The sequence below is a fragment of the Trichomycterus rosablanca genome, chromosome 12 (genome assembly GCF_030014385.1).
Source record: "Trichomycterus rosablanca isolate fTriRos1 chromosome 12, fTriRos1.hap1, whole genome shotgun sequence".
NCBI lineage: Eukaryota > Metazoa > Chordata > Actinopteri > Siluriformes > Trichomycteridae > Trichomycterus > Trichomycterus rosablanca.
In genome coordinates, this window is record NC_085999.1 from 16,599,340 (window position 1) to 16,613,447 (window position 14,108).

At 39.4% G+C, this 14,108-nt stretch overlaps 1 protein-coding gene across 1 annotated transcript in view; it reads left to right on the forward strand.

Annotated features, from left to right (window-relative positions):
• clasp1a (cytoplasmic linker associated protein 1a) overlaps window positions 1–14,108 on the forward strand; it is a 97,476-nt gene that overhangs the window by 50,741 nt on the left and 32,627 nt on the right. The window contains exons 14-21 of the mRNA XM_063005986.1: window positions 709–779; window positions 888–947; window positions 1,996–2,073; window positions 2,170–2,337; window positions 6,242–6,288; window positions 6,415–6,585; window positions 10,055–10,162; window positions 13,254–13,403. Coding sequence (XP_062862056.1) covers window positions 709–779; window positions 888–947; window positions 1,996–2,073; window positions 2,170–2,337; window positions 6,242–6,288; window positions 6,415–6,585; window positions 10,055–10,162; window positions 13,254–13,403 — 853 coding nt within the window. The remainder of the gene's footprint in view (window positions 1–708; window positions 780–887; window positions 948–1,995; window positions 2,074–2,169; window positions 2,338–6,241; window positions 6,289–6,414; window positions 6,586–10,054; window positions 10,163–13,253; window positions 13,404–14,108) is intronic.

Genomic DNA, 14,108 nt, shown 5'->3' on the forward strand with positions numbered 1-14,108 from the left:
CAAATGTGATAACATGGCATTATAAGACAATAACAATCACACAGGACGGAAAAACCTGTAAATGCAAATGTATATTAGAGATCTGAAAGAGGTCAGCTTCAACACCTTAATGCATTAAAGGGGGCGGCACGGTGGCTAAGTGGGTAGCACTGTCGCCTCACAGCAAGAAGGTCCTGGGTTCAATCCCTAGGTGAGGCGGTCTGGGTCCTTTTTGTGTGGAGTTTGCATGTTCTCCCCGTGTCCGCGTGGGTTTCCTCCGGGTGCTCCGGTATGCTCCCACAGTCCAAAGAAATGCAAGTGAGGTAAATTGGAGATACAAAATGACGTTAAATTCTTAATAAACAAACAATAATGCATTAAAGCCCAACACTATGTAAAGAAAGTGCTCTCATAACTGGCTCACTATTTATGTTACAAAATAGACATTACCATGCACACTATGGGATGGTCCTAATGTGTTGGTTCATTGGTGTATATTAAAGAAAAAGGACAGTTTTAGGTTTGTAATACATCTATATGTCTTGAAAAAGCTAGGGCTTTTGTTATGAGGTTAATTCTTTTTAGCTGGTAATTGTGTTGATGAAGGCATCGTGCATCAGTTGGCACCACAGAAGTACCTAATCATTTATAAAATGTCACAGTAAACCTTTTCCAGCATAGCGGTATAAATCTTTGACCCATAACACTGTTTCTTTTTCATATTTCCAGCATACACACTATTCTCGACTCATCCCAATCATCACCAGTAACTGCACCTGCAAATCAGTAGCCGTTCGAAGGTAACAACTTGAACAGAAATGTCTATGTAACGATATTAACAAGGAATACATGTTGTGATTACATTTCTATGTCATATTTTTTTTCAAGCGAAATCTTTATCTTTTCAGGCGGTGTTATGAATTTTTAGATCTTTTGTTGCAAGAATGGCAGACAAACACATTAGAAAGGTAGGTGCTTCAATTCCCAGGTGTAACATTAAAGAATGTTACATCTAATAAATTCTAATAAACATATAACTAGCATCTAGCCAGAAGTGCAAGATAGAGATTTACATTTATTACATATTTACAGTATGTATTTTTACATATATTACAGTTAAAGTGCAGAAGGGACCATATAAGTGAAACGAGGAGACACAAGTCAAAGAATTTTAAACAGATAATGCTGATTATACAGTATATACAGGTAGACTAGTATATAATTACATGATGACCGGTAAATAAAAGTGGCTAAATGAATAAGTAATTAATGACAATAAATAAAGTACAGTATATAAATATAGCAGATTGTGCTGGTGTAAATAGTGCAATAGTACCATGTGCACATTTGCAAATACTGATGGTATATACAGATAAAATGGTACACTTGTGAATATTACAAAGTTTAGTGCGATCCAGAGTGCAGTGATACTTTTAAAGTGGTGTGGTAGAGTTTAGCAGGGTTACAGCCAGGGTTACAACAAAGCTAAGTGCAAAAAATAAAGAGAAATAAATAAAAAATTTGAATCAAACGGACATCATAATAATAAACTGACTAATAAAAAGAAATGCAACGTTTTTAGGAGCAAGCGTGTTTTCCATTTACACCAATGTGTGGATGTAGTCATGTTGTTTACTTCAGCTCCCCAGCTCCAGCTTTGTTGGCATTTTACTTGTAAGAGTGTTTATTACTTGTCTTATCTTGGCTGAACGGGCAACAGATGAGTCTTTTCGGGGGTCTTAATTGATGAGCCTGGATTGAGCAGCAACCATGCGTCCCTGCTGTTTCCATGGCAATGTTCCCTACTCCCCTTTTATAAAGAGTGCTGGCTTGCCACTCTCCCCTCTTTCTTTTCGGGCTGCTTTTGCTGCGAGTTGAATGTCTTAAGGGTCCGCTACTAGGTCCAATAATTTTTTAAAAGACGTTCCTGACTTTCAAGACTTTCTGTTGTCTAAGGACCAGACCTTGCAACTAGAAGTTTGCAGTTCTTTTGATGATGTTTCCGTACTATCCTAGGCATGTTGCAGTTCTTACCGAGACCATCAAAAAAGGAATCCATGATGCTGACTCTGAGGCCAGATCCATAGCCAGAAAGTAAGTCATTTAAGTATTTTGTTTATGTTAAAAAAACAACTGATTTTATTTGCCATCTACTTCAGAAATTAAAGAAGTTATTTTGGTCATTTTAAGGTGTTACTGGGGTTTCCATGGACACTACAGCCGAGAGGCGGAGCATCTGTTCCAGGCTTTGGAGTCCACCTATCAGAAAGCCATCCAGTCCTACCTGAAGAGTTCAGACAGTGTTGTGTCTCTGCCTCAATCTGACCGTTCCTCTTCCAGCTCTCAGGAGAGCCTCAAGTAAGACACACACACACATCAATGGTTTTACTTTGACATTACTTTGCTTTCACAAGAAGGTCCTGGGTTCGATCCCCAGGTGGGGCGGTCCGGGTCCTTTCTATGTGGAGTTTGCATGTTCTCCCCGTGTCTGCGTGGGTTTCCTCTGGGAGCTCCGGTTTCCTCCCACAGTCCAAAGACATGCAAGTGAGGTAAACTGGAGACACTAAATTGTCCATGAGTGTGTTTGATATAACCTCGTGAACTGATGAACCTTGTGTAACGAGTAACTACCGCTCCTGTCATGAATGTAACCAAAGTGTAAAACATGACATAAAAATCCTAATAAATAAACAAACTTTGCTTTCAGTTGTAGCTGACACAGCATCAAAAATGCAAATGTAGACAGAGCTTACTTACAATCACTAATGCTGCATTTAAACGGTTTGCCAATAAAGTATCTGGATTTAATAAAATCAAAACTTTTATTATATCACTACTAGGGATGTCCCGATCCGATCTCAAAGATCGGGATTGGGGCCGATCAAGGCATTTTTTAACTGACCGGAATCGGCTTTACTAAACCCGATCCTAATCCCGATCTTTTGTTTTACGTCGGCATGTCCGCTGTGTGGAAATAGTTTGAATTGGAAAGTGAAACAAGTCCAACAGTGAAGTGTAACGTCTGCAATGTGAGCGTTTCACGAGGCGGTAGGAGCAGAGCTGCGTTCATTACTGTAGAATTTTACTATTTATATGGTGTGTGAGTCAAGGATCACTCCGGTTTACAAAACAACGTAGTGATGCACTTGCTTAATAAATAAATACACGGTATTCACATATTGTCGGGAGAATAAAACTTTATTAACTTCTTCTGTTACGGTTCCGAATAGCCGACAGTTGAGTCAAGCACGCTATTCCATGCACTATGGAAGCCCCAAAGGGTCAAAACACACTCACTTCGCATAGAAACGTCCATAAAACCATTGTCACAATACAAGCACTTTAAAAACTGGCTTTCCTTCATAACAAAAGAGCCTTTCCATTTTATTTTGGTATTCAGGTTTTACTGTAATGCTTTTAAGTAACTTTTTTTCTTATATTCAAGTTAAGCTGCTACACAGATTTCTGTTCATTTTTAGTGTATCACTGCATTAAACAGATTTTTTTTCTTCCAATGTAAAGTTTAAAGTAAAACTGTAATTATCTCAATTTTGATTGATTTTGTAAAAATACAAAAACATTAAGCAATAGCTTGGATGCAGCATTTTTCCCTTCAGCACTGCAGAGCTATTCAGTTGTTAAACATATACACTGGATTAATTTGAATAATTGTAATGTACTTGAAGTGTGCACTGTGTGAACAGTATTATCTAGTTCTCATCTAGACAATATCTAGAAAATACAAGTATCGGTTTGAGACTCGGTATCGGATCGGGATCAAAATTAATAATCGGGATCGGTATCGGGAACAAAAAACCGTGATCGGGACATCCCTAATCACTACATGTTTGGTTTAGTCTGGTTTCGTTATGTAACACATTCGAAACAGACATTTGACATCCTAATGCTGATTTTTTTCATATTTTTTTTAAATTAAAAGTAGTTTGTATTTTATTTGTATTTTAATTTTTATGAAGCATTTCTGCTTTCCATGCAGTTTTTTTTTCCAATTTGTCATTTTTGTGTGTGTTCTTTATATGGAAAATAAGCCTTTTAAATAGTAAGTTTTAATTAAGGTTACTAAAAATCATAAGTATTCTTGGTGCCACCATCATCTTCCACTTGTACATTAGATCTGGTTGAACCCCAAAGTATACCGAGTGTCACTCAGCTGAAATTCTAGCTTATTATTAATGAACCACTTCTGAAAAAATAAAACACTGATTAAATACATTTGATACAGAAACGTTAGTATCACACACAAATAAGACTAAAAATAAATATACTGTTTGTCTACCTGTGATATTTATATATCTTAATAACTGAAATCAGATGTTTCGTTCAGTCCCATTGCCACAGGTGTATAAAATCTAACACTTAGCCATGCAGTCTTGCAGCCTTAACAAACATTTGTGAATCAATTCAAGTCTGGTACTGTAATCGGATGCCAACTCAGAATGAACATGTGCCATGATTGACTGATGTGTTCTCTAGCATAGTGACCTCCCGACTGATATTAGGCAATTATCTCATCTCCGACTGGCATCTGCTAGATCGTCTGTTTAAAGAAAGTGACATTGTCAGGCTACATTCATCACGTGTGTGCTGAATTGACTGGCCTAATGTTCACACTCACTGTTTAGCTCCCAGTCAAGAGCTTCATCGAGATATTTGCTGTTCATGAAATGAGCCAGTACATTATTTATCAAGCAGAAGAACATCGATGTTATCACCTCACATTTATCTACCCAAGAAATCTCTTTAGGAAACTGGTGTGCCATTTCATGCTTAGACTGGCGTTCAAATGCGATTTGCAGTTATAATGGTTTCGTTTCATTTTCAAAACACACCAATGAAGAACTGCGGAGTGAATAAGTCCTGTCTGTTTAGTTTATTTGTATATTGTGGCCACAGAACCCATCTGCCTTAATTTGTCAGTGAATCGTCAGTAAAAGTTTTCTCACACTGCTGCCTCACGTCTGAATACCTAGAATTATTTTTTCTCTTTTTTCAATTGTCAATTTCAATGCCCAATTCTGAATTTGCTGCTGCTTGCAAAACCCCTATCTGATTAAGGAAATCTCATCACCTGTCGGACGGCACGGTGGCCTCGGTGGGTAGCACTGTCGCCTCACAGCAAGAAGGTCCTGGGTTCGATCCCCAGATGGGGCGGTTCGGGTCCTTTCTGTGTGGAGTTTTCATGTTCTCCCCGTGTCTGCCTGCTTTTGTCCAAAGCGACTTAGATTACACCGATCAGCCATAACATTAAAACCACCTCCTTGTTCCTACACTCACTGTCCATTTTATCAGCTCCACTAATCATATAGAAGCACTTTGTAGTTCTACAATTACTGACTGTAGTCCATCTGTTTCTCTGCATACTTTGTATACCAGCAGCGCTGCTGTGTCTGATCCACTCATACCAGCACAACACACACTAACACACCACCACCATGTCAGTGTCACTGCAGTGCTGAGAATGATCCACCACCCAAATAATACCTGCTCTGTAGTAGTCCTGTGGGGGTCCTGACCATTAAAGAACAGGGTGAAAGTGGGCTGAAAAGGTATGTAGAGAAACAGATGGACTACAGTCAGTAATTGTAGAACTACAAAGTCTTTCTATATGGTAAGTGGAGCTAATAAAATAGACAGTGAATGTAGAAACAAGGAGGTGGTTTTAATGTTATGGCTGATTGGTGTACAGTCTAAGCAATTGAGGGTTAAGGGCCTTGCTCAAGGGCCCGACAGCGGCAACTTGGTGGGGTTTGAACCAGAAACCTTTTGCTTATTAGTACAGTACCTTAACCGATAGGCTACAACTGCTCTGCCTTCATGAATAGCCTGAGGCTAACTGTGATACCTTAGTAAGCTACACAATAATCGTAATTACTGTCTAAGTTGTGTGTCTGAATAACCTGCCTTATAAGTTTAAAGTCTTATTACTTGGGCAGCTGCTTAGAGAGGCAGTAGGCAGCAAGGCAGCTCACTAGGTTTTTGGACAGGCCCCCTGTCTGACCTTTCCTACCGCAATCATGACAAGTTGTGTTGGTCTGAACGTCCGCCCAGGTTGAAACTCACAAGTTTGAACACTTTGCAGTGGTGTACTAGTGGGTTATACTGCTGTACGTTAGACCACTACACCACCCTAGCATATTTATTTAAGTTTTTGACAAAAATACAGTTTTAACCTTTTTGTCCATCTTTAATTTGCTGCCACTGACACATAAGTAATTGCACATTGCATTCTTTTCCCTTTTAGTCGACCCCTGTCTGTGAGGAGTGCTATAGGAGGAAGCATGACCAGAAGTAAGATGTTCATTTCTGATACCCACACACTGTTACCATGATCACATATCATAACATCAATTTCTTTCCTTTACGACACACTCTAAGGTTCTCTTCCTAAAAACTTGATTTTTTTTGTCTTGATAGGTAAGGTGGTGAGCTCCAGAACACCCTCCACCCCCGGCTCACTCCAGCGCTCACGCAGTGACGTCGACGTCAACGCCGCTGCCAGCGCCAAGTCCCGAATGCCTGCCGTACCTTCGCCCGCACCCTTCAGCTCAGCTGCAGCCCTGCCCCCAGGATCCTATGCCTCCCTGGGTAAGAACCCAAACCTCAAGCTAACAGCCGTCAACTCAGAGCATCCAGACCGTAGCTAGTTAATCCATATTTTCTCCAGTCTCAACCTTCATTAGAGAATTTTAATCAAATGCCCATAAAACCACTGGCTTTTATGGTCACAACAGCTCATTAATAAAGCTGATGGCCACCTTAGATGCTATTAAACTGTGCTCTGATGAGGAACAAACAGCAATCACTGTCATGTATGGTGGTGTAATTGGTTAACTGTGCTTTTGGCAAGCTTCAAAGCATTTTAAGAAAGTCAGACTTCATGAATCAAACTAATGTTTTGACCTATAGATTACGGTAAATAAATGAGGCGATCAGTAAGCAGGAATTTTAATTGATTTCAAACTTGATTGAACAAACTATACCAGACGTTATCCGCTAACTTTTTTCTTCTCATATTTTGGTCTTGGTGTGATTTTGTTTAATCATTCTTTTCTCCTTTACTTGCACTCATTAAACAAATATCCACCTCTGCTTCTCTGCAAGCCCTATCTTCGGTTACAGCCTTCCATGCTTTAAGCCTAACTGACTCTAATCTCTGCCTCTTATACCTCCTTTCTTCACTCCCCGCACTCTCCATCTTTGTTTTTGCCCCAAAGATGGTACTGCTGGTAAAATAGATGGTAAGATTTGTGTGTATGTGTGTGTCTCTAAGTCTAAGCTTAGTACTGTTAGTGTGACCGGTACTGTTCTGTGTTTTTTCCTGTATGTCAGTGACAACACTCCAATCCTTGTGGTGACTCTTTTTCTGCATGCCTGTCTGCATGATGTACTAATGCTTTTTAAAACTACTACTACATTAAGCTATTCCTTATCTTATAAGTAACATGTTCAAGTTGTTTCAAATGATAGTTGGGTTTATTTAATGAAATATACCTTCATAAAAATATACAATGCAAAATAGCGAGCATCATCATCAATGGGTTTTCAAAAAAAGCTTTTAAAAAACACTCCAATGTCTTTTTTTTTATTATTATACAAGGCTGCCTTGCTAAGTGCTACCAAAGTACTTTAGCTCAGTGGTCCCCAACCTTTTTTGCACTACGGACTGGTTTCATATAATATATAATTTCACAAACCGGCGGGGCAGGAGGATTTAAAATAGAATAAACTAAGCTGCTCATAAATGAGTTTTTTTCCTGCAATGAGACGCTGCTCTCATCTAGGGGTGATTAGAAACAATAACACCCGTAAAAAGTAGTGTTTTCATTGCTGATGTATTAATCTCTAATTATTTATTCTTTGTGTGCGGCCCGGTAATAAATGACCCACCGACCGGTACCGGTTGGGGACCACTGCTCACATTTGTCACTATATATATATTAGGGGTCGACACAGATCTGAAAGCGCATTAACATCTGCATCTCTCAATGGCTAGATTGTTCTGGCATTCATCCCGCCGGACGTTAATGAGTCATGTGTTTGTGGATGCCCGGTAGGTTTGTTTGTTTGTTTGTTTATTTGGATTTTAACGTCGTGTTTCACACCCTTCGGGTACATCCATGACAGAAACGGTAGTCACTCGTTACACAAGATCCATCAGTTCACAAGGTTATATCCAACACAGTCATGGACAATTTTGTATCTCCAATTCACCTCACTTGCATGTCTTTGGACTGTGGGAGGAAACCGGAGCTCCCGGAGGAAACTTGCGCAGACACTGGGAGAACGTGCAAAGTCCACACAGAAAGGACCTGGACTGCCCCACTTGGGGATTGAACCCAGGACCTTCTTGCTGTGAGGCGACAGTGCTACCCACTTAGCACCGTTCCGCCCGCCCGGTAGGTAAACAGATGACAGAGGAACGTCACTTATTACAGCAACTCAAAAATTAAACCTTAAGTTATTTAACAAAAATAAAAAAGCTAAAATATAGTGAAATATTTGATCCCCAGGTCGCAGCAGTAGTGGGCTAGTGTCCTTTACCACTGTGCCACCTTAGTGCTCATTTGTCATTTGTTGATACAAGCATTTGTTAATAATTCAGCATCTTAGTTTCTGTTTGGATTATAATATTATTTATTTAACAATGGTGGCTCGGTGGGTAACACTGTCGCCTCACAGTAAGAAGGTCCCAAGTTCGATTCCCAGGTGGAGTGGTCTGGGTCCTTTCTGAGTTGAGTTTGCATGGGTTCTCTCTGGGTGCTTCGGTTTCCTCCCACAGTCCAAAAACGTGCAAGTGAGGTGAATTAGAGATACAAAATTGTCCATGACTGTGTTTGACAATAAACTTGAACGGATTAATCTTGTGTAATGAGTAACTACCATTTCTGTCATGAATGTAACCAAAGTGTAAAACATGATGTTAAAATCATATTAAAATAAATAAATAAATTTTTTTAACAATAAACAAATCTATCCAAATGTTATAACTTATAATAATTACATTTACCTGCAGATGTACTCAAAATAAACCCAAGCATCCTATATTTCGATTTAATTAAATGGTGGTGGTGCTAGTATTCCGACACTAGTACACTGTATATGCTTTACACCCCAGCAAGCCTCACACAGGTCATTTCAATATCAGAATCCTGATTTTTTTTAATTTTTTTTTTATAGATTTTTTGCCAAACATGCACAAATATACCATGGTAACTACAATCTCAACAGGCCTTTAGCTTACTTCGCATTGGTTCCATTTACTGCTCTAGTTCATCGTATACCCATTAAAACATGAATTTGTACCTCATGTACCTTAAAATGTGTGTTAGTGATCTGAAAAATGAAACGAGCTTAAGTTTACCAGTGTGCTTCTTGAAAATGAATTCTACACCTGACTCCATTCCTGAAACACAAACTAAGTTAATGACCAAGCAAAAAATGGTTGAAAAGATTTTATGTAAGCGTTAGGGATGTAACGATGCGCCACAAGACAGTTAAAAATCGATTCACATGTGTAACGATTTGAATCGGTTTACATGCATAATGAATCGATATTCACTTTAAACAGCAGAGGGCACTGGTACGGGCACTTTTTTTTTTTTTTTTTTTTTTTTTTTTTTTTTTTTTTTTTTTTAATACATTAAAAGGGAAATGTGCAGCATTGTTTTGCATAGTTTGTACCTACCTCAGAGATAAAAATACATTAATTATTTAGATGAATAAAACATGAGCACAAATACAGTATTTTATTTTATTTTTTAAAGAGAAATAATAAAAGGAAACTGTCATCATTTGTCTTCAATTTCATTTTGTTTAAAAAATTGGGAAAAAATCGTATCGTGAACACTATCGTGAATCGCATCGCATCAGTGGTATAGTGTATCGTTACATCCCTAGTACGCATGTCTATCAAACTCCTTGTTCTTTAATGTCTTAAAGTTCTTTCCTTTATTTAATAAAAAATCTATTTTCTCCCTTTCTTTATTAATATTACTTCTTTCTCTCTATCTAATGACTTGTCCATATCTGTACGTTTCGCTTGTGTTCCATACAGGTCGTGTGCGTACAAGAAGGCAGAGCTCTGGAAGCACTGCTGGTGCAAACACTACAGTAACAGACAGTCGAGGACGAAGCAGAGCTAAACTGGTGTCTCAGTCTCAGCGTAAGTTTCCACATTCTGCCTTCTCTTATTTCCAACAATATTTGAGTAGGTCATTCGAGAGTCATTTTTGCCAAGCCCAACATACCAAACACATTCATTTCCAGAATGACATACTACTGCAGTATGACATGTTCTCCTTTTCCTGCGGCCAAATATCTCTGTTGGCAGTTTTCTATGTCCTATACACAGATGAAAAGAGCACTTTAAACATGTAATGCTAGTAGGGATGTCCCGATCACGTTTTTTTGTTCCCGATCATTAATTTTGATCCCGAGCCGATATCGAGTCTCAAACCGATACTTGTATTTTCTAGATATTGTCTAGATAAGAACTAGATAATACTGTTCACACAGTGCACACTTCAAGTACATTACAGTTATTCAAATTAATCCAGTGTATATGTTTAACAACTGAATAGCTCTGCAGTGCTGTAGGAAAAAAAATGCCTGCATCCAAGCTATTGGCTTAATGTTCTTTTATCTTTACAAAATAAAAGTAAACAAACTTAGTGCAGCATTGTAGTAGTAAAACTAGAACACTCAAAATGAGTGAGATAATTACAGTTTCACTTTGAACTTTACATTCAAAGAACATAATTCTGTTTAATGCAGTGATACACTAAAAATGAACAGAAATCTCCACTCAGAAGTGGTGTAGCAGCTTAACTTGAATATAAAAACAAACAAAAAAGTTACTTAAGAGCATTACAGTAAAACCTGAATACCAAAATAAAATGGAAAGTCACTCTTTTGTTATGAAGGAAAGCCAGTTCTTAAAGTGCTTGTATTGTGACAGTGGTTTGATGGACGTTTCTATGCGAAGTGAGTGTGTTTTGACCCTTTGGGGCTTCCATAGTGCATGGAATAGCATGCTTGGCTAACGCCATAACTCTAGCTGTCCGCTGTTCGGTACCGTAACAGAAGAAGTTAATAAAGTGTTATGCTCCCGACAATTTGTGAATATAGCGTGTATTTCTTTCTTTATTAAGCGAGTGCATCACTACGACGCTCGGTTACATAACTAAGCCAATCAGAGTGCTTGATACTGAGATGTTGTTCAGTCTTGTAACACGTAAACTCGTAAAAGCTGTATGTTATGGTCCTGAAGTTTTCATACTCGGATTAAAAGTTATTGTTTTGTAAACCGGAGTGATCCTCGACTCACACACCATATAAACAGTAAAATTCTACAGTAATGAACGCAGCTCTGCTCCCACCACCTCGTGAAACGCTCACATTGCAGACATTCCACTTCACTGTTGGACTTGTTTCACTTTCCAATTTAAAGTATTTCCACACAGCGGACCTGCTGACGTAAAACGAAGGATCGGAATTAGGATCGGCCTTTAGTAAAGCCGATACCGATCAGTTAAAAAATGCCTTGATCGCCCCCGATTCCGATCTTTGAGATCGGATCGTGACATCCCTAAATGCTAGTAATGTAACGTCTTTTAAAAAAAGCTTTTCTAATCTGTCTAATGCTGGAATGGAAAACATTTTGTCTGGTGCATGTTGGGTAACCACGTCACACTAAGCTGCTTTTGTAACCGGCTACTTTTCACCTGTCCTTTGGCACCTCCATACACAAGGATCAAGATCAGCTAACCCCACTGGTGGTAAGACCCCCAAGTTCATCTCAAAACTAATGCATCATCAACCCCACAGGCTGCATGACTGTACCCTGCTTTTGTCATAAATACCATAAAGCATGTTTTCACCTTAATAGATGTCATCATTGTCTTTTTTTTAACCATTGTTATTGGTTTCTTCACCAGATTTCATCTTTTTATTTGTGTTCTATTTTATTTTTTATTGTGGTTCATAGTTGTGACTCATTTATTTGTAGTCTTTGTATTTTATGTCAAACTTGTGTAGTAGTTGGTGCCAGTACAAACACTTGATCTTGCAAATAGCACAAGTACGTCCTGATGTACATTGGAAAGTGTTTGTGCAATGCTGAAATCTCATCTTAGACCCACATTTTGTCCATGATGTTTTCTGTGACCCAGGCAATCCAAATAATTCATCTTTCTCTCTCTACGATCGGATCCTACTGTGGTTTACTGTGGTTAAGATGTAACATAAAGCCTCCACAAGAGGGGCGTTCATGTACAAGTTAATTTAATTATTATTATTTTTCCTTGCAGCACAATTTTTTTTGGCTCGTGACCCATTTAAGGGTCCAAGCCAGGGTTTAATCTAGGCATTTTAACACTTTTATAGCATAAACGATATGCTTTGTGCAAAGTGGGCCATACAGCTAATTTTATATAATCTAATATAATAGATTAAGATCACCAAGAAAACGAGGAATGGCTATTTAACCCTTGTTATTGCTAAGCAAATATTCAACTTGGTAATGAGGCACAGTAACAAACATGACATTATGACCACCTTCCTAATATTGTGTTGGTCCCCCTTTTGCTGCCAAAACAGCCCTGACCCGTTGAGGCATGGAGTCTGACACCTTTCTATCAGAACCAGCATTAACTACTTCAGCAATTTGAGCTGCAGGAGCTCTTCTGTTGGGTTGGACCACACGGGCCAGCCTTCGCTACCCACGTGCATCAATGAGCCTTGGCCGCCCTTGATCCTGTCGTCGGTTTACCACTGTTCCTTCCTTGGACCATGTTTGATAGATACTGACCACTGCAGACCAGGAACACCCCACAAGAGCTGCAGTTTTGAAGATGCTCTGACCCAGTGGTCTAGTCATCACAACGCTTGTCCATTTTTCCTGCTTCTAACACATCAATATATATATATCCCACCCACTAACAGGTGCCGTGATGAAGAGATAATCAGTGTTATTCAATTCACCCGTCAGTGCTCATAATGTTATGCCTGATCAGTGTATTACTGACTACAAGCCACTTGCTTTGAAACATGCTAACACACACACAGTTGACCTTGTTTGAGGGAGGGTAGGGTTTCTTATTGCTTCCACTGCAATATGCAATCTCTGGGATAAGTTTAGATGCCTGCACGACTGGGGTGACTTTAGATTTGCACTTAATAGAGCTTGGACAGCTTTACTACCTTTAGTTTCTGTATGAAATGATCTACTGCACTGACGCTTGCATTTTCTGTAGCCGGCAGCCGTTCCAGTTCTCCAGGAAAGCTGCTGGGTCACACATACGGCAGAGTTCCACGCACCACACCGACAGCTTCTACACCACGTGCAAGGGTCCCAAGAAGCCAGGGCTGTAGCCGAGAGACCAGCCCTAGCAGAATGGGCATAGGTAAGGCGACACACATTGGCTCATGGTTTATTACCCCAAAACCTAGAGGTCTTACTGATATGTTCTTATCCATATTAATCCCTGAAGACTTAAAGGTGTGGTGTACTCCTGAGGAATATCCAAGATCACAAATATGATCGTTTTAGCCACAACATTTAATGAAAAAATGTAATGACTGCCTTATTAAAAATCATTATATAGGGCGCTCAGGTGGCACTACCGGAGCTGACATCTCAAACTCACGAGTTCAAAACTTAGCTCTGCTACCGGCAGGCTGGGCTCTTACATGGACAATGATTGGCTCGTTCGTCAGGATTGGATGCCAGAGAGGATTTCTCATAACTCATGTATTTATGGCCTCTACTGGCTGATTGATGGGGGATAATGGAGGTTGGTGCGTGACTCTCAGTGCACTAGACTGCGCTAGGAGTTTTGTATCGCACACAGAGAGCCACGTTTTAGTATCCCTAAATTAGTTACCCTATGTGCAAATGCCATTAACAGCCTGCAGAAGTCTAAGGGGAGACATGTGCTAGGCACCAGCCAGGATGTTGTGCATAGGAGAATTAAATACATCCAGTTCCATTGGGAGATGCACTCTCAGTGCCGGTCCTATGCTCGGATAAAATAAAAAGGGTTGTGCCAAATTAGGTATGCAGACCAGGATGATCTGCTGTTGCGACCCCGAAATATGGGAGCAACCAT